This window comes from Anolis sagrei, chromosome 6 (genome assembly GCF_037176765.1).
Source record: "Anolis sagrei isolate rAnoSag1 chromosome 6, rAnoSag1.mat, whole genome shotgun sequence".
NCBI classification, from domain to species: Eukaryota; Metazoa; Chordata; class Lepidosauria; order Squamata; family Dactyloidae; genus Anolis; species Anolis sagrei.
In genome coordinates this window covers 20,674,411-20,699,848 of record NC_090026.1, presented here as the reverse complement: position 1 = coordinate 20,699,848, position 25,438 = coordinate 20,674,411, and the positions used below count along the sequence as shown (strand labels likewise).

General features: G+C 43.4%; 2 protein-coding genes across 4 annotated transcripts in view; one reads left to right on the top strand and one right to left on the bottom strand.

The window, feature by feature from the left end:
- Positions 1–1,398: 1,398 nt before the first annotated feature.
- Positions 1,399–18,486, top strand: KMT5C (lysine methyltransferase 5C). Of its 3 annotated transcripts, none has more exons than XM_060780453.2 (9): positions 1,399–1,439; positions 5,051–5,198; positions 5,346–5,511; positions 6,862–6,971; positions 8,408–8,571; positions 10,896–10,915; positions 11,780–11,916; positions 12,484–12,668; positions 13,915–18,486. In XM_060780453.2, exons 2-9 carry the CDS (start codon positions 5,089–5,091, stop codon positions 14,712–14,714), a joined length of 1,692 nt encoding a protein of 563 aa, XP_060636436.2. In that variant the 5' UTR covers positions 1,399–1,439; positions 5,051–5,088; the 3' UTR covers positions 14,715–18,486. The 3 variants fall into 3 exon arrangements, with proteins under 3 accessions (XP_060636436.2, XP_060636435.2, XP_060636434.2); XM_060780452.2 differs by lacking the exon at positions 1,399–1,439 and adding an exon at positions 1,521–1,561; XM_060780451.2 differs by lacking the exon at positions 1,399–1,439 and adding an exon at positions 1,527–1,586.
- A 2,898-nt stretch (positions 18,487–21,384) lies between these two features.
- LOC132777908 (immunoglobulin superfamily member 1-like) overlaps positions 21,385–25,438 on the bottom strand; it is a 54,220-nt gene continuing 50,166 nt past the window's right edge. The window contains exons 17-19 of the mRNA XM_067470496.1: positions 23,228–23,338; positions 22,611–22,648; positions 21,385–21,844 (exon numbers count right to left, since the gene is read on the bottom strand). Of these exons, the coding sequence (XP_067326597.1) occupies positions 21,680–21,844; positions 22,611–22,648; positions 23,228–23,338 (314 nt within the window). The 3' untranslated portion in view covers positions 21,385–21,679. The remainder of the gene's footprint in view (positions 21,845–22,610; positions 22,649–23,227; positions 23,339–25,438) is intronic.

The window sequence follows — 25,438 nt, the reverse complement described above, 5'->3', positions numbered from 1 at the left end:
CTTCTTTGGAGGCTTTGAAACAGAGGCTGGATGGCCATCTGTCGGGGGTGCTTTGAATGCGATTTCCCTGCTTCTTGGCAGAATGGGGTTGTACTGGATGGCCCATGAGGTCTCTTCCAACTCTAAGAACCTATATACAGCCTTCCCTCCATTGATAGACAGGACCTTGAGAGACAGCGTCAATCATGAGAAGGATCTCTGTGAGTGACAGCCAAAGTAAAAGAATGGCAACATTCTGGAAATACTTGAAGAGTTGGATCCACAATAACAAGCAATGTAACAAGCCCAATAGGAAATGAGAAACCGGGCATATTGCTTTTAAGCTCTACAATTATTATTTTTTTGTCGTGTCAGGAGCTACTTGAGAAACTGCAAGTTGCTTCTAATGTGAGCGAATTGGCCGTCTGCAAGGACGTTGCCCAGGGGTGATTTTTTTTATGTTTTTATCATCCTTGTGGGAGCTTCTCTCATGTCCCCACATGAGGAGCTGGAGCTGATAGAGGGAGCTCATCCGCCTCTCCCCGGATTCGAACCTGCGACCTGTCGGTCTTCAGTCCAGCCGGCACAGAGCTTAAACCCACTGCGCCACCGGAGGCTCCAGCTCTACAAATGGCCCGCTGGTAGTCGAAGGCGGGTTTTAAGTATGACGAGCACCTTCTTCGGCCAATGAGCATCTTCTTCGGCAAGGGGAGGCGGGGCTCTCACACAGTGAGCGCCACATCCTATTATCCTATTAACCAATAGGAAACGCAAGGGTTGCCTTGATATCCAATAGGAAGAGAGCTGGGTGAGCTGGAGCTGATAGAGGGAGCTTATCCGCCTCTCCCCGGATTCGAACCTGCGACCTGTCGGTCTTCAGTCCTGCCGGTACAGAGTTTTAACCCACTGCGCCACCGGGGGCTCCAGCTCTACAAATGGCCCGCTGGTAGTCGAAGGCGGGTTTTAAGTATGACGAGCACCTTCTTCGGCCAATGAGCATCTTCTTCGCAAGGGGAGGCGGGGCTCTCACACAGTGAGCGTTACATCCTATTATCCTATTAACCAATAGGAAACGCAAGGGTTGCCTCGATATCCAATAGGAGGAGAGCTGGGTGGGACATCGATTCTTCTGAAAAGGAGGAGGGGACGAAATTTGTCCTCCAATGGGGAGCCTCGAAGCCGGGCCGCGTCCTCATTCGACTCCGGAAGGCGGGAGTAAATATAGACAGCCACTGACATCACCCAATCGCTGTTGAGGAAGGGCAAAATAATCCCGCCTCATGGCAAAAAACGATCCAATAGGAAGCCGCGACTGATTTTGAGCGGCATTTCCGTTGAGCCAATGGGCTTTGCGGAGGAGGGTGGGAGAGAGCGGGAAGACGGGGGAAGCTGCCTTCGCTTGAGGGGCACAATGGAGGGGGACAACGGCTGGGAGGCGGGAACTCGGCTTTGACGGACAGGTGAGGTAACCAACGGAGAGGCGGGACAGCCGGGATGGGCTTGCGGAGCGGCCAATGGTGTGGGTGGGAAAAGGGCGGGCGCGCGGCGGGAGGCGGGGCGTGCGCTGTGTGGAGACCGGAGGGTGAGGAGCAGAAGGGCTGTGGGAGGTACGTGGTGTGGGGAAGAAAGGGAGGAAGGCAGGCAAGGAGCCCCTCGGGAGCCGGAGGAGGAGGGGAAGGGAGGAGTGTGGGGAAGGGCCATTGGGGACGGGGAAAGAGGGCGAGGAGAGGGGAGGCAGGTGGTGAGCGAGGCCTAGGAGGGGGAGGGGAAGAAGGCCTCTCTCTCTCCCCCTCCCCAAAGACACCCATTATTGTTGTTCTTGATGCTATTATTAATATCATCTCCCCCCCCTCCACTATTTTCCCTATTGTTGTTATCATAGCTTCTTATTATAGCTTATTATATTATTAGTATTTTATATTGATATTATATTATTGTTATCATAGCTTCTTATTACATTATTCTTATTATATTATTAGTATGTTATATTATTATTATATTATGCTAGCCGTCTCCTGTGCTGTGGCCCACATGGGGGTTCATTGTGGGAGGTTTGGCCCAATTCTGTCATTGGTGGGGTTTCCGAATGCTCTGATTTTAGGTGAACTATAAATCCCAGCAACTACAACTCCCAAATGTCAAGATTCTATTTCCCCCCAAACTCCACCAGTGTCCACATTTGGGCATATTGAGTATTCATGTCAAATTTGGTCCAGATCCATCATTGTTTGAGTCCACAGTCATCTCTGGATGTAAGTGAACTACAACTCCAAAAAACAAAAGGACACTGCCCACCAAACCCTTCCAGTATTTTCTGTTGGTCATGGGAGAACTGTGTGCCTAGTTTGGTTCAATTCCATCATTGGTGGGGTTCAGAATGTTCTTTGATTGTAGGTGAACTATAAATCCTGGCAACTACAACTCCCAAATGTCAAGATTCTTCTTGTTGTTGTTCATTCATTCAGTCGTCTCCGACTCTTCGTGACCTCATGGACCAGCCCACGCCAGAGCTCCCTGTCGGCCGTCACCACCCCCAGCTCCTTCAAGGTCAGTCCAGTCACTTCAAGGATGCCATCCATCCATCTTGCCCTTGGTCGGCCCCTCTTCCTTTTACCTTCCACCTTCCCCAGCATAATTGTCTTCTCCAGGCAAGATTCTATTTCCCCCCAAACTCCACCTGTGTTCACATTTGGGCATATTGAGTATTCGTGTAGAGTTTGGTCCAGATCCATAATTGTTTGAGTTCACAGTAATCTTTGGATGTCGGTGAACTATAACTCCAAAACCAAAGGACACTGCCCACCAAACCCTTCCAGTATTTTCTGTTGGTCATGGGAGAACTGTGTGCCAAGTTTGGTTCAATTCCATCGTTGGTGAGGTTCAGAATGCTCTTTGGTTGTAGGTGAACTAGATTTTTTTTAAAGAAGGAAAGTAGGATATAAATATATAATAATAATAATAGTTTCCTTAAGTCAGAAATGATGTGAAGGCATGCAACTACATAGTATTGAGAATTCTCAATCATTGCCCAGCCATGGCTACCCATCTGAGCAAGTCACACACTGTCAACCTTAGACTTGCCAAGAAAGTGTAGTGATCAGTTTGCCACAAGTCAGAAATGACCTGAAGGCACACAATAACATTAACAAATAATTGAGAATTCCATATGCCCACTCAGCTGTGACTTCCCTTTGGGCCTTGGATTGCTTCATGGCAGACTTTGCTATCAAAATAATGATCAAGGTGAGGACTCTGGAGGTGTCTGGATGGATGGATGTTTTGATGCAGTGTCTGGGCAAATAAAACTGCATACGGTACACATTCTTCTAGTGGCACAACTTGAAAGCAGACTTTTGATTGCTTAAGATTATTTGAGGCCATAATTTGGAAAGGCACAGCTGTTCTTGTAATGTTAACAGTCTTTGTATTACTACACAGGAATGGAGGCGTGAGTTAATCAGCTGTGAAATGTAGAATTAGGATCAAAGGGAATTCCAGTTTTTTTTGCCTTGAGACTCACTGCAGGCCTGGCAAATGTTTCCTTAGAACTGACCTGTCTGGGGTTCACTTCTTCAAAAGCTAAGAGTTGTGTCCTTAAACAAAGCAATGAGGTGATTATAATCTATTTCTAAATGTAGGTCATGACTGTTGTCTGGAGCAACATGCCATGGGGTTGTCAATGAGATGACCTGAGGTTCATCCCATTCTGAGTCATGTCCTTGATATGCACCTGGGAAGCAAAATAGTGGCAAAGAGGTTTTTAAGTTTACTTGTTTTCTTCATAAGCAGTTATGTCAAACCAACAATAATCACAATGTCTCCTACAGAGAAAAAAATGTATCTGTTTTTCACGGCTGGAAAATGCCTGGATTCCTGTAATCATAAGCACTTTGCATTAGTGCTTCGGGATTTTAGGCAACCCGTCCTGGGAAAAGTGGCCCCAGTAGTCACTCCTTGAACTTCTGGTTGTTTTTTTTATTTCCTTCTGAAACTGCTAGGCGGTTTCAAGCAACAAGTATCTCCTAATCAGCTCCTTGGTTATCTAGTATGAAATACATGTAGCAATTTGTATCTCTTTTATTAAGCTGGGCTTTGGATAAAATGAGCAGCAGAACACTGCCTCTGTGGAAATGGGATATTTGTTTCCTCTACTCTTTGGAATTCTACATTACCAGATCTTGGGTATAGGGGAAGACAGGTAGATTGAGAGCATGAACATAACAAGACTGGCAAGAATGCAAATGTAATAATTATGGAATTTGGTGACTCATGTGCTGTTTCATGTGAACTGAATTCCAACTGAGAATTTCTAATAGGAGACAGAATTGATATTGACAAGGGGAATGTGCTCGCTTGAGGAAGATGGCAGCATTCTTAGTGGCTAGACATGCATCTCAGATTTGAATTTTGTATGCCCATAAAGCACACACAGTCCATAGTCCGTTATATATTTAAAAATCCATGACATGGTGAGTTAATTCAGTTGTGATTTGGTTATAATGACTATGGTATTGTCATAGTGTTAAGTATATTGGAACAGTTCTGTTAAATATATATTTAAAAACAAAGCCAAAAGAGACCATATTTGAAGACTGCAGTGGGGTAGATGAGAGGAGACAGTGTCTGCAAAATCCATAGTACATTTTTTTCATGGTAATTAGGGCTGGAAAGCGGTCCCGTTCAGGGCTGGCTTGACGTGCCTTCCTCTTGGTACGTTTCTCTCTTTCGCCCTCATTCATGCCTCTTCAAATTCTATAGCACTGCTGGCCACAGCTGACCTCCAGCTGGAGCGCTCAAGGGCCAGGGCTTCCCAGTTCTCAGTGTCTATGCCATAGTTTTTATTTATTTATTTATTTACCTTACTTATATACCGCTGTTCTCAGCCCGAAGGCTGGCTTTGAGTTTTTTAAGGTTGGCTTTGAGTCCATCTTTAAATCTCTTTTCCTGCCCACTGTTATTGTTATTCCAGAATTTCGGTATAACAATAACAATAGCCTTCTATAACACCATAACAATAGAGCTTCGTCCCTGAGGGTGTGACTTGAACTTCCTGTGTTCTCTCTTTCCACAGGCAGGCCGGTCTGAGTACAGCATGCTTCTGGAAAGAAGATGGGTTCCACTCGGGTAACTGCAAAGGAATTATGTGAAATTGATGACCTGGCTACAACACTCATTCTTGACCCTTACGTTGGCTTCAAGACACATAAGATGAACGTCAGGTAAGGACTGAGATCGAAAGGAATCGGAAGCTTTAGAGGGCAACATAGGACAGGAGCTACACAGCTTGGGACATAAGAGGAATAATGCTTTCAAGTGTATTTTTCATTGGAGATCCTTCTCTTTCTTTCTGTGTTTCACCACTGCAGTCCACTCCCAGCCATCAGAAGGAAGCACCATTTGCGAGAGGCAGTAGAGGCTTTCAGGAAGCGCAAGGACCTTGAAGTCGCATACCAGACCCTCATGCAGGGTGGGTGGGCCTGCCAGTACTTTGCAAACCGGAGCCGTCAGCAGGAGGCTGCCTTCAAGACTCATGTAAAATTCTCTCTGCTTTCTGGTCTGGATAGAGTGGGTGGGGTCTGTGTTAAAAAGTGGTTTAGATAGTAATTTTTACTTTCGATACGTGAAAGTTAGTTATTGTCAGAACTAAACAGTAAGCATGCTTTTGTGTTAATCAGTAATTCCTATATCATGTTAGTATGAATTAATTGTAAATCCTGACTCTGTTATGGTGCCCCTCCTTTCCAGGGTACACTAAATATGTGGAGCAAATTTTTGTCTTGCTAATATATATAGCAGGTGTGAGTGGTCTTATCTCATGCTTCTTGCAATAACCCATGTGTTGTTGGACTGCTTTTTTAATCATAGAAAGGGGTGGCAGCAGAGAACAGAAAAGCTCAGTGGATTAGAAAGATTTATCTCTCTCATTATTGATAGTTTGTTGTGTTTTAAAAAATGAGCACTAGAGGCAGAACTCCTTCATGTATGATATACATCCAGCAATGGGTTAAACCTTTGTGCCGGCAAGACTGGTGACCGACAAGTCAGAGGTTTGAATCTGGGGAGAGTGGGTTGAGCTCCCTCTGTCAGCTCCAGCTCCCCATGCGGGGACATGAGAAAAGCCTGTTTGTAGAGAGTCACAAGTTCAGCCCATGTCATCTCAAAGTTGAGCCCCTTTTGGCACAATGGGTTAAACCCTTGTGCTGGCAGGACTGCTGATCAACAGGTCAGTGGTTTGAATCTGAGGAGAGTGGGGTGAGCTCCCTCTGTCAGCTCCAGCTCCCCATGCAGGGGCATGAGAAAAGCCTCTCACAAGATGGTAAAACATCAAAAAATCCAGGCAGCCTCTGGGCAATGTCCTTGCAGATGGCTAATTCTCTAACACCAAAAGCGACTTGCAGTTTCTCACACACAAATCCAGCATATAAACCAAACTGGCTGACAGAAGAAGAATTGGTTGATTTATTTCATGGTCATTAGTTTTATCTGCCAAAGAGTGCTGGTGCTTCAACAAACCCCATATTCCATGATTCTGTAGCACTGAATTATAGCAGCTAAAGTAGTGTCAAACTGAAATTATTCTACAGTGTATATGTAGAATGAGGCAAAATGGGTGTTTAAGCAACTTTTAATGTGGATATAAGTGATTTTAATGTTTGTATATATTTATGGTTTGATGTCCCGGGATTGAATGTTTGCCTTATATATGTCGTGCTCGGCCCTGAGTCCCCTGCGGGGCGAGAAGGACAAAATATAAATGTTTTAAATAATGAAATAAATATGTTCTTTGAGAGGTTGGAGTATGCTGGGTGACTTTATGTCTATTTGGGAAGGCATCCTCCAAAACCACACTAATGGGATTTGTTCTTTATCTTGGTTTTCCAGATATTTCGTTACCTTCGTATTTTCCTTCCTGAAAGTGGTTTTGTCATCAAGCGCTGTAACCGATATTCCCTGGAAATAAATGGGGCCCGGGTGGTCTCTGCAAAATCATGGTACGTTCACAATGCTGTGACTCTCGTTTTATTTTCTGGTATAATTGGCCTGCTCTTTTTTCTTCGTCTGTAACTTTAGAAATGAAAAGTGATTTATACGTGTGTTTATATGCTGCTTAATATGTTCTCAGGCTGGTTTGCAGCAGGATTAGAAACAATGAAATACAGTTATAAATCATAAAAACATGAATATACAATGTAGCATAAACTCAAGTTGTCTGGAGGTGGCTTCCTCAGACTTGAAGAATGGCAACAATATTTCAAAGCTCTAAGAACCAGTTTAAGTGTTCGAATACAACTTGAGAAACCAGGGTTCAAAGCCTCACTCACTGGGTGGCCTTGGGCAAGTCAAATTCTGTTGCTATCAGAGGGGCGCAAATGCAAACCCTTTTTGAACAAATCTTGCCAAGAAGACACTGACAAATTCACCTTAGGATTGACATAAGGCAAAAATAACTTGAAGGCAAGCAACAACAACATTTGTATAAGGCCTGAGAGAATTTATTTGTATATTTATTTACCCTATTTATATCCCACCTTTCTCTACCCCAAAGGGGACTTTGGTTTACATATAGGCCAGTGTTTCTCAACCTGGGGGTCGGGACCCCTGGGGGGGTCGCAAGGGGGTGTCTGAGGGGTCGCCAAAGACCATCAGAAAACACAGTATTTTCTGTTGGACATGGAGGCTCTGTGTGGGAAGTTTGGCCCAATTCTATCATTGATGGAGTTCAAAATACTCTATGATTGTAGGTGAACTATAAATCCTAGTAACTACAACTCCCAAAGGTCAAGGTCTATTTTCCCCAAACTCCACAAGTTTGGTCCAGATCCACCAATGTTCGGACAGGTAAGCTGGGCCAGAACCATTTAGAGCTTTATGGGCTAAAGCCAGTACCTTGAATTGTGTTCGGTAGCAGAATGGCAGCCAGTGTAGCTGGCGCAAAAGAAGGGATATCCTCTCTTTGTATGTCACTCTGGTGAGCAACCTGTGTGTTCCCTTTGGCCCAGTTGAAGCTTCCAAACAGTCTTCAAGGGCAACCCCACATAGAGCACGTTGCAGCAATCTATATGGGATGTAACAAGAGCATGGACTACCGTGGCCAAGTCTGACTTCCCAAGGTACACGCGCAGCTGGCGCAAAAGTTTTAATTGTGCAAAAGCCACCGCCAGGGGACCTTTAAGAACTGAAAAGTCGTAATCTGGTGCAGGAAGACGCACAGAGCAAGTGCCCACAGAGGCTGTCTGGAGAAGCATTTCACAGACAGGGCAATAGCCCTGAGAAGGTCCTCTTCTCAGCCTTCATGGAAGGGAATGGATACATGGCAAAGTAGGCATAATATTTATCAGTTGCCCTTTCCTGCTGTACTTCATGCTGTATTGTGACAGCAGGAGTACTGCTGATTTACAAGATTATTTCTTTTCCCTTCGACCATAAGGAGAAAGAATGATAAGTTGGAACTCCTGGAGGGTTACATTGCAGACCTGACGGAACAAGATGAGAGCCTCCTGCGGACAGGCGAAAACGACTTCAGTGTCATGTACTCCACGCGAAAGCAAAGCGCCCAGCTGTGGCTGGGACCTGCATCCTTCATTAACCATGGTATGTGGAAGCTTCCAGCTAGTCTTAGTTGTGTCCCTTAGTCCTTGTTTCAAAGGTCTTTTACTGACTTTCCTCTTCTCCCTAGTACTGTTAGAAACTTTCAGGTCCTGGCTTAGTTTCTGCATCAAAAAACTGCTGTTAAAACTATTTTTTGTGTTGTTTTTAAATGAAAAAATAATAATGACAAAAGGTTTTTAATATAATTTGACACTTGATCATGCACATTCTAATAATGAATTGAAGATGTCCATTTGCAGTGGAATGTAGAACACATACTTTATTTCTCTAGTGAAATCTGTCACTCTTCATCTTGGCAGTCTTATGGAGTCACTTGTGCTAATGTACAGCAAAAGTCTCCTGTCACTCCTGTTTTTGCTGCTACTAAAAGGTTCCTCTTCTAATTCAATTTCTAAGGGTTTTTGAATATTTTGGTACATACAGGAATAATTGAAAAAAGGAAGATTTATCTAGTCTAACGCAGTCTACTTTGATAAGCAGTAACTTTCTGTGGCACCGGGATTGTGGCGCATCTGGCTGAGTGTCAACTCCATTAAGATCACTCTGACCAAAAGGTCATGAGTTCAAAGCCAGCCCGGGTTGGAGTGGACTTCCAACCAATTGTGTAGCCTGTTGTTGACCTTTGCAACCCGAAAGACAGTTGCATCTGTCAAGTAGGAAAATTAGGTACCACCTTAAAGTGTGGGCAGGCTAAATTAGCTAATTTACGAGACCATAAAAAAGACTCCAGCAAAGCACTCCAGCAAAAGCATGCGGGGAATGCGGAAGTACTTCATCAGTGTCGCAGATGGACAATGAAAGTGACAGCTCCCCTGGCGGCCAGAAAAAGTTAAATAGCCTCGGTGTATGTCTATATATATTGTATGTCAAATTGGCATTGAATGTTTGCCATATATGTGTACACTGTAATCCACCCTGAGTCCCCTGCGGGGTGAGAAGGGCGGAATATAAATACTGTAAGAAGCAAGTAAGTAAATAAATAAATAATGCAGAAGACTACACCATTTTCTGCAACCTGATTTTTCAACTTTGAGATTTTTTTTCATGTCAGGAGCGACTTGAAAAACTGCAAGTCACTTCTCATGTGAGAGAATTGGCCATCTGCAAGGACGTTGCCCAGGGTATGCCCGGATGTTTTGATGTTTTACCATCCTTGTGAGAGGCTTCTCTCATGTCCCCGCATGGGGAGCTGGAGCTGACAGAGGGAGCTCAACCCCCTCTCCCCAGATTCAAACCACTGACCTGTCAATTAGAAGTCCTGCTGGCAAAAGGGTTCAACCCATTGCGCCACAGGGTGCTCAACTTTGAGACGACATGGGCTGAACTTGTGACCTTCTACAAACAGAGTATATGCTTTGTAATGGACCACAATGTTTCGAACGACCTTCTACTTCATCACACTAGAGAATGAATCCACTTTAAATTTGGTTGCTGCCTCCTGCAGAATTCTGGGGTTTGTAGTTTAGGAAGCAGCCTTTCACAGCCTCACTAAACTACAAACCTCCGAATTCTGCAGGAGGCAGGCACCAGGTTTAAAGTGGATTCATTCTCCCGTGTGATAAGGTCACCTAATAACAATTTACCAATCCGTTTGTGGAGTAGTAATCTCATTAGAAAAGTTTTCCTTTGGCCATCCCTTGAGTTACTGTTTTCTAAAAAGGCAATTTGCTCATTTAGATACAATAATAAAATTATTATTGTCATGACCTAATGATGGATAATTGCTTTCCAGAATCCACTTGCAGAGTGCCAAACGTTATGCTTAACATTTCTATTATTTCGCCATTCTACAGTAGCCACTAAACGATTCCCTCTCTCCAGAGTTATTGGGAATTTAACAGAATATCAGACTGTCCCCAACCATAAAGCTTGAAACATGCCTTCAAAAATAGACATTATTGGTATAGTGTGCTAGAATCCACACTGGTCATGGCATGGCATCTTTGTCTTTGATTGTATATGTTAGATATTCCCCCCTTTTGATGGAAATGGTGTTATAAATAAATATTGTTGTTAAGAAACAGCCATCTTGCTTGAAGTCAAGAAGGCTTCTGTGTCCTCAGTACATGGGTGGATATCTCCCTAGGAATCTAAATTTTGAACCTATGCATGAATAAAGGCAGGGTGTGAATAAGATATTTCCAAAACTGGTTATTGTTTAAGAGGAAGTGGATTTGTCTGTACTCTGCTCTGTTACCGAGAGGAAAGGAAAGAATGAATAAAATGGCATTTCTGTAATGTGTATCTATCTTTTTGTCTTTACGTTCTCCTTTCCCACAACATGTCTGTCACACGGAACCTCTCAGACTGTAGGCCAAACTGTAAGGTAAGGCATTTTGTCTTAAAATGGAGGGATATAGTGCTCCCTATGGAAATTATCCAAGCAATGCACTTGGGATAAGCCATGAAATTTGGATAAAAAAATGAGGTGTGGGTGTGGGTGTGTGTGTGTGTGTGTGGGGGGGGGGGGGGATTGCATTCATAGAAAGGAAGGGGTGACTGAAACATTTAAGAGTGTCAAGAAGCGTGGTCTCCAAAGCTTCCTTATTCTGATGCCACCTCACATCATTCTTACCCTTTCAACATTGTGTGGGTTAGAAATGTGATCTAATTTTCTTTATCTCAGAGCTACAAAAAACTAGATCTAGGCTCTCTTGGCATATTGGATATTTAGTATAGAAGGGCCTAACACTGATGCTGAAGGGCCCCCTGGTGCAGTAGTTTAAACTTCTGAGCTGCTGAACTTGCTGACTGAAAGGTCGGCGGTTCAAATCCAGGAAGCAGGGTGAGCTCCCGCTGTTAGGCTCAGCTTCTGCCAACCTAGCAGTTTGAAAACATGCAAATGTGAGTAGACCAATAGGTACTGCTCAGGTGGGAATGTAACAGTGCTCCATGCAGTTATGCTGACCACATAACCTTGGAAGCGTCTGTGGATGATGATCACTACCCCCCAGAGTGACACGACTAGACTTAATGTCAAGGGGAAGCTTTTACCTTTATACTGATGCTAGGTATTGTTATTCTGTTTAAACAAACAGTTGGGAAAGGCCAAAATTTCAGACTAGATTTTTGAAGGGAAAATAGAGTATATTTCTTTCTTTTCCCAAAAAGAAAATCTTAACCCTGATTTTGCTCCATTGCTGCCTCCCCCCCCCCCCCCCCCCCCCGCCATGCTATATTTGTGCTGTAGTTTGTCCCAATGGATGGAAGCACTGCCTGTGTCAAGGTGCTGCGAGACATTGAGCCAGACGATGAGATCACATGCTTCTATGGTGACGGCTTCTTTGGGGAGAATAATGAATTGTGCGAGTGCTACACTTGTGAAAGGTAAAAACAGCGCACTGGCATCCTGTGTGTTGGGAGCCGGATTGGAGGGGGGGGGGGGCTTCTTAAAACGTTGAATGTAGGGCAGGGGAGAATATTTGACAACTACATAATTTTTCATATGTTTATGCAGTTGTTTAATAGCTATGTCTGCAGAAAGAGAGTGCAGACTGCCCAGGAGAGATAACTTTCACCCTCAAGAGAGGGGTCTGCTCCTGCACCTGGTTGCTAGGTAGCAAAACCCTCGAGGGACTTAATGTGTCTCTTTGTGGCCATCACAGTACCTTTCAAATAGAAACTTTAACATATTATGGGTTAGGAGGAAAGCACTATCCATCTTTCTACCCCAGTATATCAGTGAATAATCTCTTTCCATCATCTACTTTAAAAAACCCCAATCATTTGTACTTCCTTTTTTATTTTATTTTTTACTAGCTGCCTTGAAGATTCGCCTGGCAGGAAAGAAGCATATAAAGATTTTATATAAGCAGGGTGAAGGTCTCTTTGGTTAATGCCTGTTCCTGTCTTGTCCCTCTGCCTCCCCACCCATTCTCAACCATTGCCTCTCAGGAAGGGGGGAGGAGCCTTCCGCCTCTTGAATCAGACACCATCTCCATCTATCTCGGACAATGAGAAATACCTGCTGAGGGAAACAGATGGCCGTCTTCAGCGGTGGAAAAACCAGTCATGCAAGTTGGCGCAGCGCAGTGGGAAAGTAGGACGTAAGACTCGGCGCAGGAGGGCACGATTACGCGGTGAGATCTTTAAAGGCGATGTGTGTAATACAGTGTGTAGTTTGCAATCCTGTGTGGTGGCCAGTTTGATCTTGCAGAAGAGAGATGCCTGTTCTTTCCAGCCTTTGTCCCTCTGTTTTCTATTTGCTTTCTACTTGCTCTACAGTCCAGGGGAATACCTTGGAATTTTTGCTTTGTTGTGCAAAATGAAGGATAACTGTGAGGTTAGAACACCATAGATGCGCCCTTTGGCTTCAAAAGATTATGTGCAACCAACTAGATAGCCCTACAGTTCTCTTTCATTATAAAACACCCCTGGGGGGGTGTCCCTGGGCATGAACAGTGCTGCTCTGACAGATTTGCATCTCATTTTTGGGGCTCCTTAGGGCAGAGAGTGTTAGGGAAAACTACCCTAAAATAAAGCAGAGCATCCAAAAACAAACAGAATACAAAAGTTGAGCATCAGCTCATTAGCGAGCAGAGCGTGAAGTGCCGTGGATGTGGCTGTAAAGAATTCAGAGCTTAGGAGGCAAACATGCAGAGTCCAATCTTTTAAAAAATCACAAAAGGTTTATTTACAATAATAATCTTAATCAAGAACTGGCTCTGAGCTACTCTAATAGTCATCTCTTCTAAGGTTTTAAGAGAGGGAAAAACTCAATCACTACATCTCTCCTGACACACAAGCAGAGAGAGATCTCAAAGTACATAGCACATACTCTCCATATTAAAGTGTCAGAAGGCAGAAATCAGATTGAAAAAGGCTTGCAGAAGAAAAGTATCCTTTTTAAACAATCAATCAGAATGAGAGCAGAAACAGAGAGGAGAGAGCAAATAGATACTGTACCTTCCCAACCGTCAGACAGGAGACAAGGGGTAAAGGAAACCCTTAGTCCAGTGGTTTTCAACCTGTGGGTCCCCAGATGTTTTGGCCTTCAACTCCCATAAAGCCTAACAGCTGGTAAACTGGCTGGGATTTCTGGGAGTTGTAGGCCAAAACACCTGGGGACACACAGGATGAGAACTACTGTCTTAGTCTATTCTAAACTAACTAAACTGTTCCCCATTGAGGACTACAGACTTGAGCCATGTGGGGTTGAATCCCAACAGGGAGAATCCGCTGAGGTACAGAGTAGTGAAAAATGCTCACTGTGTGATGAAGGCATAGTGTATGAATACTGCCATAGTGGAAGTGGATTCAGCTTGCTATCTGAAAGTAGGAAAGGGAGCATTGTTTTGGGAACTGACCTCCTTTTTTCTTCTCCAGGTAATTTACGTAGATCTTCTATTCGCTGGTACTTTAGGATGCTAAAGCCTTTATACATCCCAGTACATGACTGTTTGGCCTGCAGTGCGCATACGTGTAAGATCCGCAAGCAGCTCCTGGTACGTCTGATTCGCTGTCCTCTTTCTATGCTCCCTGCATCACAGCTCTGGCTATTGAGATGGGCCGAACAGGATTACTCCTTCATGGAAAAGCACAATGTGACCTGGTTTGACCGGCGCAGATTGGTTGTGAATCTTGGCAAGAGGGTACCCTTGGACTGGATAGGGTTGCAGACAGACAAAGTATCTGAGAACGGGGACCATCAGCTGCACATCAGCAATGGGGATCTTAGCCAGGGAATTGAGGAGCACCCCACAGGAACTGTGGAGAGCAACACTGAGGTCACAGAACCCCTTGCTTCAGGAGAACAAGCCCTACTCATATCTCCAGGCCCTCTTTCCTCTACCCAGCTACTCTACAGAACAAGGAGCATGGCCAGACGGCAAGCTAAGCTTTTGCCCAAATCCCAGCTGGCTCTACCAACAGTAGACCCCAAGCTTGCACAGTATGTTCACGTCAACCTGGAGGGACCCCCCTTAGAAGGCAGGGAGCACTGTGAACAGCCTCTTTCAGACCCACTGGAGAAGGAACAGGTAGAGGAGCAGGTGGAGGAGCAGCCTCCTCCCAAGCAAATGGTCTCCTTCCCTCCCTTTGTGCCACCCAAACGGCTGCGACTGGTGGTGAGCCATGGCTCCATCAACCTTGAGATGGCGTCTGGCTCCTGCGAGGATCTCTCTTGATCTGGCTGTACCTCTAGGTACGGGGAAGAGACTGCATCTTCTTACTTATTCTTGATAAGCCAGGGCAAAATCCATATATGTTCTTTTTCTTTCAGGTCCCTTCTACACTGCCATATAATCCAGATTATCAAACCCACGTGATCTGATTTGAACTTGATTGTATGAGTCTATACTGCTATATAATCCAATTCATAGCAGATCATCTGGATTTTATACGGCAGTGTAGAAGGGGCCTCAGTCTTTGCATGGGGCAAGAAGCCTTCTCTCATCTGTTCTGATGTGACACATCCACAAAGGGGAATAAGAACACAATACTTACTGTGTTCCATCTTTTCTTCCTTTTTTTTCCTAATGCAGATTTTTTTTCCTCCCAGGGTGCTTTCTCCATTAGTCCCACCCTTGACTTCTTTTGTTTTGACAGCGCATTCCACGGTCTAGCTAGACCTTAGTACACACCTTTGAAACAAGCCATATAACAGGCTGCATGGATATCTGGGATCACCACCCCGTGTTGTCCTCTCTCTGAGCTTTGCTTTCTGTCCTCAAGACTACGCCTGCTTTCTGACTCTAGGTGTGCCCATTCTCTGCTTTGTAGCGGTTCATCCATGGACTTTTCTACATACTCACATGGTGCTTTTGCTGTTTGTCACCCTATCAAAGCTGTGAAGCTGGCGTAGGTCATGTGACTTATGGATGAAGGAAATTTGCATCCAATCAGGGAAGTCTCTTTAATCCATTGAAGAAAACCAGCAACCGGAAGTGCATAATTGCATGGAACCCAAACTCTTTAACCCCTGTAACCTGATGGCGGCGGCTTGCTTGCTAAACAGGCTTATTTAGGGAATTATACTGTTCCCCCCTCCCCTCCAACCTCTTTTTGGGTGCCTACTGTTAAAAGACATCTAATTTTCTAGTTTTTAAAGCCACTTTTGTATTAGGTCTGTCTTTATCTCTTCTCTCTGCTGGGACTTTTAAACAAATGTGTACTGGGAACTTTTTAAGACTCCTTATAAACTCAAAGCATTCAGGTTTTTATATTTGATACAGTTGAGGTTTGATAGTATCAGAATAACAGTGCATTAGACAGTTTTATGCAAAAAAAAATCACACTGTAGTTAAGTGTTAGAGAATGAAACGCTGTAGTTTTGCTTCTCAGCTCTAGTCAGGGGACCTCTTGGCTCAGGGGCATTGTGGTGTGGCACCTTCCTTTTGCGAGGTGTTGACTTGAGCAGGATAAATGCCTCTTACTTGCCTAGTGGTTGCTGTGTTTGGTTTAAAACCACTTGCAGCTTATTTGCCCACTGCCCTCTCCTGGCAGTGGTTGGGATTTCTAGCAGATGGGTCCTATTGCAGTGCTTTGGGATCAAACTGCAAGGTTAGCATCTGGTGCCAGGAGCTATTGGGTAGATGGGAGAATCATACCCAGCTGTTTTCTGAGAGTGGTTGCTTTGTTTTGCAGTTGGCAGTTTTATGGAGAACTTGGTGGTGCTCTCTGGAAGTGCATAGGCAGGAATCATAGGAGAGCCTATGGTTTTAATCTTTCACTTCCTTCTGTTGATTTTGACCTCCACCTTGATATATTTCAGTCTTAAAAGGAGCTTCTCCATATAACATTTGAAAGACAGATGTGCATATGGAAGTCACATTAGTATCTTAAGGCTGCAGTTCTCCGTATATGAGGAGGTTAAATCTTCTTGAATTCAGGCATCCTTCTGAGTGACTATGATAGCATCCAGCTGAAAAGCTCATTGATCTCCGGCTAGAGGAGTCTGTCTTAGAAAACCTTTGTAGTTGCCTGGCATGCATTTTAGCTCTGAGATAAACAGTGTGTTGTAGTTCAGGCCTTCTGCTGTACACAGCTCTGCAAGTATAGGTGCTGATTCCTGGGTAATAATGTGTGTGTTTGAAAGTGGTTTTTAGGCAATAGTTTGTGAAAAGGTGTAAGGGCACAGTTGGCAGTTAGGATGAGCTGTAGTTATTCACCTTGTCTCATGTGCAGGGAGCATTGGTAAAACTTGATTAAACTTGGTTTATTCATATACATGAGTGGTTCTCAACCTGTGGCTCCCGAGATCTTTTGGCCTACAACCCCCAGAAATCCCAGCCAGTTTACCAGCAGTTAGGATTTCTGGGAGTGGAAGGCCAAAACATCTGGAGACCCACAGGTTGAGAACCACTGATATAAACTGTGTTTGAACACCACAGTAAGCCACAGGGACCCTGGTTTATCAGGAGAGAGCAGCAAGGTTGTGTGCCCTCTCTAATTGTTCCCACTTGCAGCTGAAACAGGTAAATAAACTATAATCTGAAAGCCTGTGGTTTATTTACTGTGAGAGTGGGTGCTCTGATTTATTTCCCTCCCAACAAGTTCCGTGAAATCCTGGGTGGATTGGGACCCAAGGCAACTAACAATTTAAAAAGCAATGCAGCTAAAATGTACAAAAAGTAAACATTGAAATAGAATTAAACTAATTAAATTAAAAGACAACTATAACATTAAAAACGGTTACAAACCATTCTAAGACAACGCAGTATTCCCTAACCCATTTTAGCCAACTGCTGGAAGGGCAACAAGGAGAGGTACCTTCTGGTCTCCTTGGGAAGGGAGTCCCAGAGTTCAGGGGCAGCCACCAAAGAGGCTGTCTCTTCCCTCTCCACCAACTGCACCTTTGGTGGTGGTGAGACTGGGACAAGGTTCTGGTGGTTGTTAGGAAAAGAGGCCAAAGAATTGGCTCTTGTTGGGTGTAGCTGTTTCTGCTGTTAGTGGGAGCAGCCAAAGGGCATGTGTCAGTATGTTGCTTGCCCTCATTGAATCAGGCATCCTGCAGTGTCATTGCTTACTGTGAGGTTTGAACAGGGCCAGTAAATATGGAAAGTTTTTCTGAACCCTGAGGCAACTTCGGAAGAAATAGCCTCATGGCATAACCTTCACAGAAACACAGGCTATCTAAAGGGTACCAACACTGACCCAATAAAGTATGTTTATTAGGATAACTGGTTTCTACTGTAATGGGCACCAAAATGAAACCAAATTGTGTTTTGGAGTACCTTCATGGTTGATGGCAACCATGCATACTCAAATGAAGGCATCTGAGAAATGTGCCTAAGTGGACTGTGAAAAGCAGTCTCCCACATCTGTGGAGAGCACTTGGCAAACTGCAAGATAGAAAATACTGAATGTATGCAGGCAATTTATGCTATTTCCTAGGACCTTCGCATTAGTATACAAAGCTGCTCCAGAGTGCAACATGATTCATGAAAGAGAATTAGAAAATGTCAGTGCACACGAGAACTGATACACAGATGAAACTGCATGTCTTTCCCTGCTTCCCAAATTTGTATTTGTGTCTCAAATTATAGCTTTCAAATAGACTTCTTTCTTTTATCTTAAACCTCTATAATTTATTGCCATGCTTTAGACCAGTGGTTCTCAACCTGTGGATCCCCAGATGTTTTGCCCTTTAACTCCCAGAAATCCTAACTGCTGGTAAACTGGCTGGGATTTCCGGGAGTTGCAGGCCAAAACACCTGGGGGCCCACAGGTTGAGAACTACTGTTCTAGACAAACAAACCCAGCCATCATTTGTTAGTTGAGCATCCCTGTTTAAGTACAACACCTTGTGCATGTGGCATAATGCTTATTCCATGCCAATGCACAGCTGTATCCCAATAGAGCCTTGGCCCAAATGAAAAGAAATACAGAAGATAAATGGTGATAAGAGTCTCTATGAGTAGAAAGGAAAGATAGAAAAATCAAGTTAATAATAATAATGGCAGTTTTTTTACAAGACATGCATTTTCACTTCTGTATCTGCATTTGAATGCCATCCAATGCCTGTACTAAAGAACAGCTGTGTTTCTGTTGTTGCCAACCTGCTCCAAGCTCCTTCTGATAGGAGTGCCCATACTTGTGTTTCTGCCTGCTGCTCTGCCCATTTGTGTGGCTGTTCCATGTTTGTTATTAGTAGCCAGCTAGTGCACAACCTTTAGATAGTAGCTGTTATGGTGGTTTGGGGGTGGGGAGAGGAGGAGGGTGAGATGATGAAGGGCTTGGATAGGGAAGGGGGCGGGTGGGTGGGTGGGTATTGCTAGCCAGGACACTGAATGCTCCCTGTTGAAGGGTGGGCTGGGGCTCAGTTTTCACCTTTCTGTGCCTCTTGTTTTCCCCATCTTTTAAGGTGGGTTTGTACTTTAAGCTACCTCGTTTGGGAAGGAAAGCGTCAAGACACCTCTCCAGCCTCTGTCTTTGATCTGCTTTCAATCCTGTGTCCGTTTAGTCTCTCCTTCCTTCTCCCATCCTCACCCTCATCCCCATCCCTCTCACATTAAAAAAATGCATGTTCTCATGAATGGATAGTAGAACCAGCTGCCTTCTGTCCTTCCATCCTGGCTAAATGGTTTTCTTTTTCTCCTGATCAGAAGCTTCTCAGGGTCGGTCCTCTTTTGTTTTGCCATCATCTCAACTCCATTCAGTCTGATCTTTTGAAGTCAACCTCCTTCTTTTTGCCTCTCCATGCTCCAGTCTCTGTTCTCTTCCCAGACGATGCCATTGTCTGTTACATTGCTATTTCCATCTACTGTGAGAGTGTTTAAAGCATTCTTTTGGCTTGGAGCCAGTCAACCGCCATTTCAAAAGAACACAAAATTCCATAAAAGCTGTGCTCAGGAAGCTGAGATATTTTTGACTCCTGCAAAAGGGGGAAATAAGGAAACTGGACATAAGAGACTCTGGATGGCTGGGTTCCTCAGGGAAGGTTGAGGTGGAGGGTTGTGGAGGATCACTTTCTATCCTGATGTTTTCAATTCTTAACCCCAGTACATCAGTCTTGCCTTTTGTGGTAAAGCCATTGCTAACTTCAACTTGGTCTGACTTTATAAAAAGCAATGAGTGGAACAGCCCATAATATCCAGGATCTGGGTATGGATATGCACTGCTCTTTGCCATCTATTCCCAATGCTTTAAATACAAGGCTGTCCCAGCACTTGTCCATCCACCGTAAGGACATTAAAAAAAACTTATTGAACTGGACAAGTCTGTTTTTTCCCCTTGCACAAAAATGGTAGCGGGGGGAAGGAGTGATGCCACAATTGAGGTACATACTTCCAGGGCTGTATGTACACATCTCACCACAAACCAAACTCAGTTTTTATAGATAGGGAAATCAATCTAGTTTTCATACTTGTTGGGTTTTTTAAAAAAACTTATTTTGTTGTTGGGGTGGGCTACGGAGGCTATGTAAGCTTTGGCCACAGGAAATTCTGATCATCTTCCTGCCTACCTTACTCTTTTAAGCTTGCAAAATGTAATGAGGCTCTCAAAAATTTCAAACTTGTCACCACAGCCTTGGAGGCTAGAAACTTTTTTTCAATGGAACGGTCCAACTTGACCTGCATCCAGTTTTAAATTCTGGATTTTGTGCAGTATGATGGTGGAATGCACACAGCCCTGGGTGTATGTTGGTTTGGGTTGGGAATTGGGGAGGGTTGAGGGAGGGAGAGGGAGGGTGTGTTTTTTAATGGTGCTATATTGAAGAGGGTGATTGGAGGGTGCTCTCAGCTCCTGACATGGGAGTTTGAGGCCTCAGGGTAGTTCTTGCCCCCACAATCAGGCCGGTATCCTGAAGAGGGGGTGGAGGCAGAACCTTGTGTTTGTATTTTTAATGGTGTGTGTGTTAGGGGAGGGTATAACTTTTTGAAATACTTGATTGGAATAAAGTCTTTTAAAGCTATATCTCTGTCTTGGTGTGCCACTTAATTCATGTAATGTGTGGATTCAGGTACATATTTCCTAAGTCTTGAATCATGTCAAATGATAGGAATATACTTGGCTTGAGCATGACGTTCCCAGAGCGTGCCCAAATATAGTAAAGGTTTTCCCTTAACGTTAAGTCTAGTCTAGTCCAATTTTGGGGGCTTGTGCTCATCTCCATTTCTAAGCTGAAGAGCTGGCATTGTCCGAAGACGCCTCCAAGGTTATGTCACCAGCATGACTTCATGGAGTGCTGTTACCTTCCTGCAGAAGCGGTACCTATTGATCTATTCACATTTGCATGTTTTCAAACTGCTAGGTTGGCAGAAGCTGGGGTTAACAGCAGGAGCTCACCCCGCTCCCTGATTCGAACCACCAACCTTTCGGTAAGCAAGTTCAGCAGCTCAGCTTGGGGCCCCCATGCCCAAATATAACAAACACTTTATCCAAAACAATGGTAGAATCCTCTTGCTGATAGATGAATTAAAGATGTATGTAAAATTGGATCAAAAAGGAAACTTCAAAATTTGGACAGAGATGCACTTATCAATATAGGTGCTGTAAACCTGTTAAGAATACAGCTATAACTTATCAATATATATGGGTCCATGTGGAAGATCAGAGACAGGAGGAAAACTGAATATAAAATTGCCAACAAAGATAGGTGTGAAAACAAGTTTGTAAAATCAAATTCAAAAACATGGGATTCAATAATGTCCCACAAATGTCTAGATGTGGGCGCTTTGTTTTTAAACAGACATAGTTGTCCAGTAGGTGGTGCAATAGGACTAACTACTCTCTGGACAGAGAATAAACAGTTTTGCAGATATGAGAAATAAATATTTACAGCATGCAATAATCAATATGGAAAGCAAAAATGTGTTCAGTAAAATCCACAAATAAAACAGAAAAAAACTCAATTTTAATAATTTTTTTAAAATGCAACTGAATTCCAGCCACCTGACAATAAAAACAGACTAAAATAAAACAAACAATAGAATCCATTCTTTCTCCCCATCGCTGTATCTCCTTCCTTTAAAAATAAATACATACAAAACTAAAAGACACAACTCAAGCCAAATATTTAGCAGAAGTTGACACAACTTGTAGAATGGAAATCTATTACAACATTTTGATATATGCAAGGCTGTCTTAAGGTGTGTCCACGGAATGCTGGGATGTGCCACGGCCCCAGTCCCAGAAGTCCCTTGCACCCCTATTGCCTTGGCCTGTTTTTATTTTGGGCCACGGCTGTGTAGACACAGGATCCACAGAGAGGGTCCGGTTCTGTTGTCTGTCTGGTCTTGAAGGAGCAACTGCTCAATTCAGCATAGGTGATTTCCTCAGGTTCTACTACTACTCCAGTATTAATTTCCGTGGGCTACAGGTGAAATTAGAGAAAGAGAGAAAGGCTGAGGTTGAAGTTATAAATACATCCAATACCCTAAGCCTGTTGGGCATTGTGAAAGTTCTGGGTACGTATGTCCAGGTTTGCAATGTATGAATACAACCCTGCAACCGCTTCCTTTTGGGCAGCTACTACACTTGACAAAGATGTTTTGGGATAAATAAAGGAATTTTGATTGGCTGCTTTAATAAAGGTGGATGAGGCATCCCAAGGTTACCAGGAGCCTTATTAAAGGCATCCTCTAGTTCCATCCCATTTCAAAGGAGCATACTATTAGTAAATGTTTGTGCAATGTTTCAATGGACTTCAATAATAGCAGATGCAATGGGCTGTATTCCAGAGAAAGACAACAGGAAACCATGGCTGAATATTCATACTATTAAAACCAATGAAAAGTCTAAAACCAGTTCAATTAAAAAGGTACAGCACAGATCAGTCCAGCTTCCCTTGAAAGGGAAGTCCAGAGTTTATGGACAGCTCTCTCACAGCTCCACCAAATATCCCTGTAAACGTGGTAACATTAAAAGAAGGATCTCTCTTGAAGATCCCCAGACCCAGACAGACTCATATGGGGACTTAATGTATGTCAATTTACACCTAATCCCAAGCCCCCCCCATGTCCAGCAAGATGGGTGGGGAAAAATGGATGCACTGATGTGATTTCTGGAAGAAACAATCTGTATTTGACAAGAAGTTCACAGACACAAGAAAAGTGTTGACTCATCGGAAAAAGTCTTACCGTTTCCACTGGTTGACTTCTTTCATTGGCGGTAAATCCTGTAGATTAGAGGTACAGTATGAGATTTTCAAACTGAAACCAAATTGGGTTGCTGTGAGTTTTCCAGGCTGTATGGCCATGTTCCAGAAGCATTTTCTCCTAATGTTTTGCCCACATCTATGGCAGACATCCTCAGAGGTTGTGAGGTCTGTTGGAAACTAGGCAAGTGGGGTTTATCTATCTGGAATGTCCAGGGTGGGAGAAAGAACTCTTGTCTGCTTGAAGCAAGTGCGAATGTTGCAATTGACCAGCTTGATAAACATTGAATGGCCTTGCAGCTTCAAAGCCTGGCTGCTTCATGCCTGGGGAAAATACTATGTTGGGAGGTGTTAGCTGGCTCTGATTGTTTCCTGTCTGGAATTCCCCTGTGTTCTAGTGTTGTTCTTTATTTTTAAAAATCAGATAGTAAAAAAAAGAACACTCAAAACTGGGAAATTCCAGACAGGAAACAATCAGAGCCAGTTAACATGTTCTGCCACTTTGAACATATTGTGGGATTTTCTGCCTTGATATTCTGGGATATAGGACTGTGTGGAAGGGCCCTATGACTTAAAAAAATACCTTGAAGGCCCACTTACCCTTCCTCCTTCTGCACAGCAGAAAGGCAAGCAAGAGGAGGAGGAGGAGGAAAATGACTGCTGAAGTGCTTGCCAATATGATTGCAGTGGCTCCCACTGGTTCAGTTATACCTGCAAAAATAATTCAGTATCTTGAAAAGCTTTTTAAACATTTCCTTAATATTTTCAAACATTCCTTCCAATTTCAGTGATGTATATGACAATTCTAGCTGAACCTAGTAGATAGTATTTCCCCAGCTAAATTCAATTCTTATATGGTCATTAAAGATATGGTCATGTAAATAGCAACATCTCTTTTTCTGATCTTGGAGAAAACCTTTTTGAATTTCGGATCCTGCTTTTAATGAACAACTCACTAGAGCAGTGGTTCCCAACCTGTGGTCCGTGGACCACTAGTCCCCAAGAACGAAAATATGGTACGCAGACACACCATTATTATACCATTGCAAGAAGAGCAACTGGTCTTGCAAAACCCTCTTATAGTGCTCTTCCATGTGGCACCTGGAAACGGCCTTAGTGTCTTCATTTTTAGGCCTCTTCCTGACATTATTTGGGGTACCGATTCAGAAAATTGCTGATTTAAAATTGCGGATTTAAAGAACTGACCGCAGCCTCTCAGGAGGGCTATTTATAGAGGAGAGGGGGGCGGGAGGGGCTGCTCCAACTGATATTTTAGTCTCGTGAACTTTCCGTTGCTGCCGGCGCGAGCGCCGGATATTACCATATATGTGTAAATTTGCAGGTGACCACTAGGGAAACTATGTTTACAGGTAAGCAACCCATATTATTTGGGGTACCGATTCAGAAAATTGCATTGGATAGACCACATCAGCTCCAGTTTATTAAGGGCTGATTCAGAAAGTTGCATTGGATAGACCACATCAGCTCTAGATTATTAAGTGTGGTTTTCTGTGGGTGAGCAGATGGTGACTACTAGATGGCATATGTGTTCTCTATCAGAAATTAGAGCTGATGTGGTCTATCCAATGCAATTTTCTGAATCAGCCCCCCAAATAACCAAACTGAATCTAAAGTTGACCAAAAACTGATTTGTAACCCTCTTGGTACTAATGTTGGAGAGTGGTCCCTGGTCAAAAAAAGGTTGGGAACCACTGCATTAGAGCCTAGGGCTCAGGCTGTTTGAATGACCATACTTTGTCATATGAGCCTGCCCAAGATCTAAAATCTTCTCACTGTCCTCACAGGCATCGTTGGTAGGATCACAGAAGAAGACCTTCTCTGTGTCTTCTCCCATATTTTGGGATTCTCTGCCTGGGAAAGTTAGGAGGGTCCTCCTTTGCTGATCTTTCTTGTCCAGCAAGTTTTAGAAACTGGTTTTTAATGGGGAAATAGCTTTTTATGGTGCTATTCTATCTGAAAACTTTGCTTTAAAATGGTTTTAACTCTGTTGTTGATGATGTACAACCTTGTTTAATATTGGTATTTAGTACCTATATCAAACATGGTTGTACAATCTGAACATAATATAGAAACAGGAGTAATTACTCAGGATGCTCTTGTAAGATAAAAAAAGAAACATTACTTTTCTTATCTCAGGAAATCCATATTAGGAGACAAAAAATAGGCAAAAGAAGGTGACCTATATTTGTTTAGAGGACCCTAAAAGTTGCAGTCACCTGTGGATGTAAACTTTGTTGGAACATGCAAGGAATCAGCTAATGTGTGTGTAAAATAAGATGCATGAAGCTGATTGGTCGGGCAATGGCCAGGGAGATGGCTGAGCCTCTGACTTTTGGATACTGTTGCATTTTTGTTTGGGCTTGAGCTATTCAAGTGCAGAGAGAGACAGTTTTTGAAGAGAGAAGCAGAGAGAGACAGTTTGGAAAGTACTCTTGCGTCATGAGTTGCTGAAGGAGTTTATCCCACATGGACAAAAGAAAGACTATTTTAGATCTATAGAAATAAAAATGTAATGTCAGTTTGTGGGATTAACATAACTCAAAAACCACTGGACGAATTGACACCAAATTTGGACACAATACACCTATCAGGCCAACAAGTGACCGTCACCCATAAAAACACTGGAAAACATAGCAGATGAGACTTAAAAAGTCAAAAAACAAAAATACATTACAACACATGCACAAAACCACACATATTTATGCAAGCACACATATGTACACATATACACAAATATATACACACACATATACATATATACACAGACTGGGCCACAGCAACGTGTGGCAG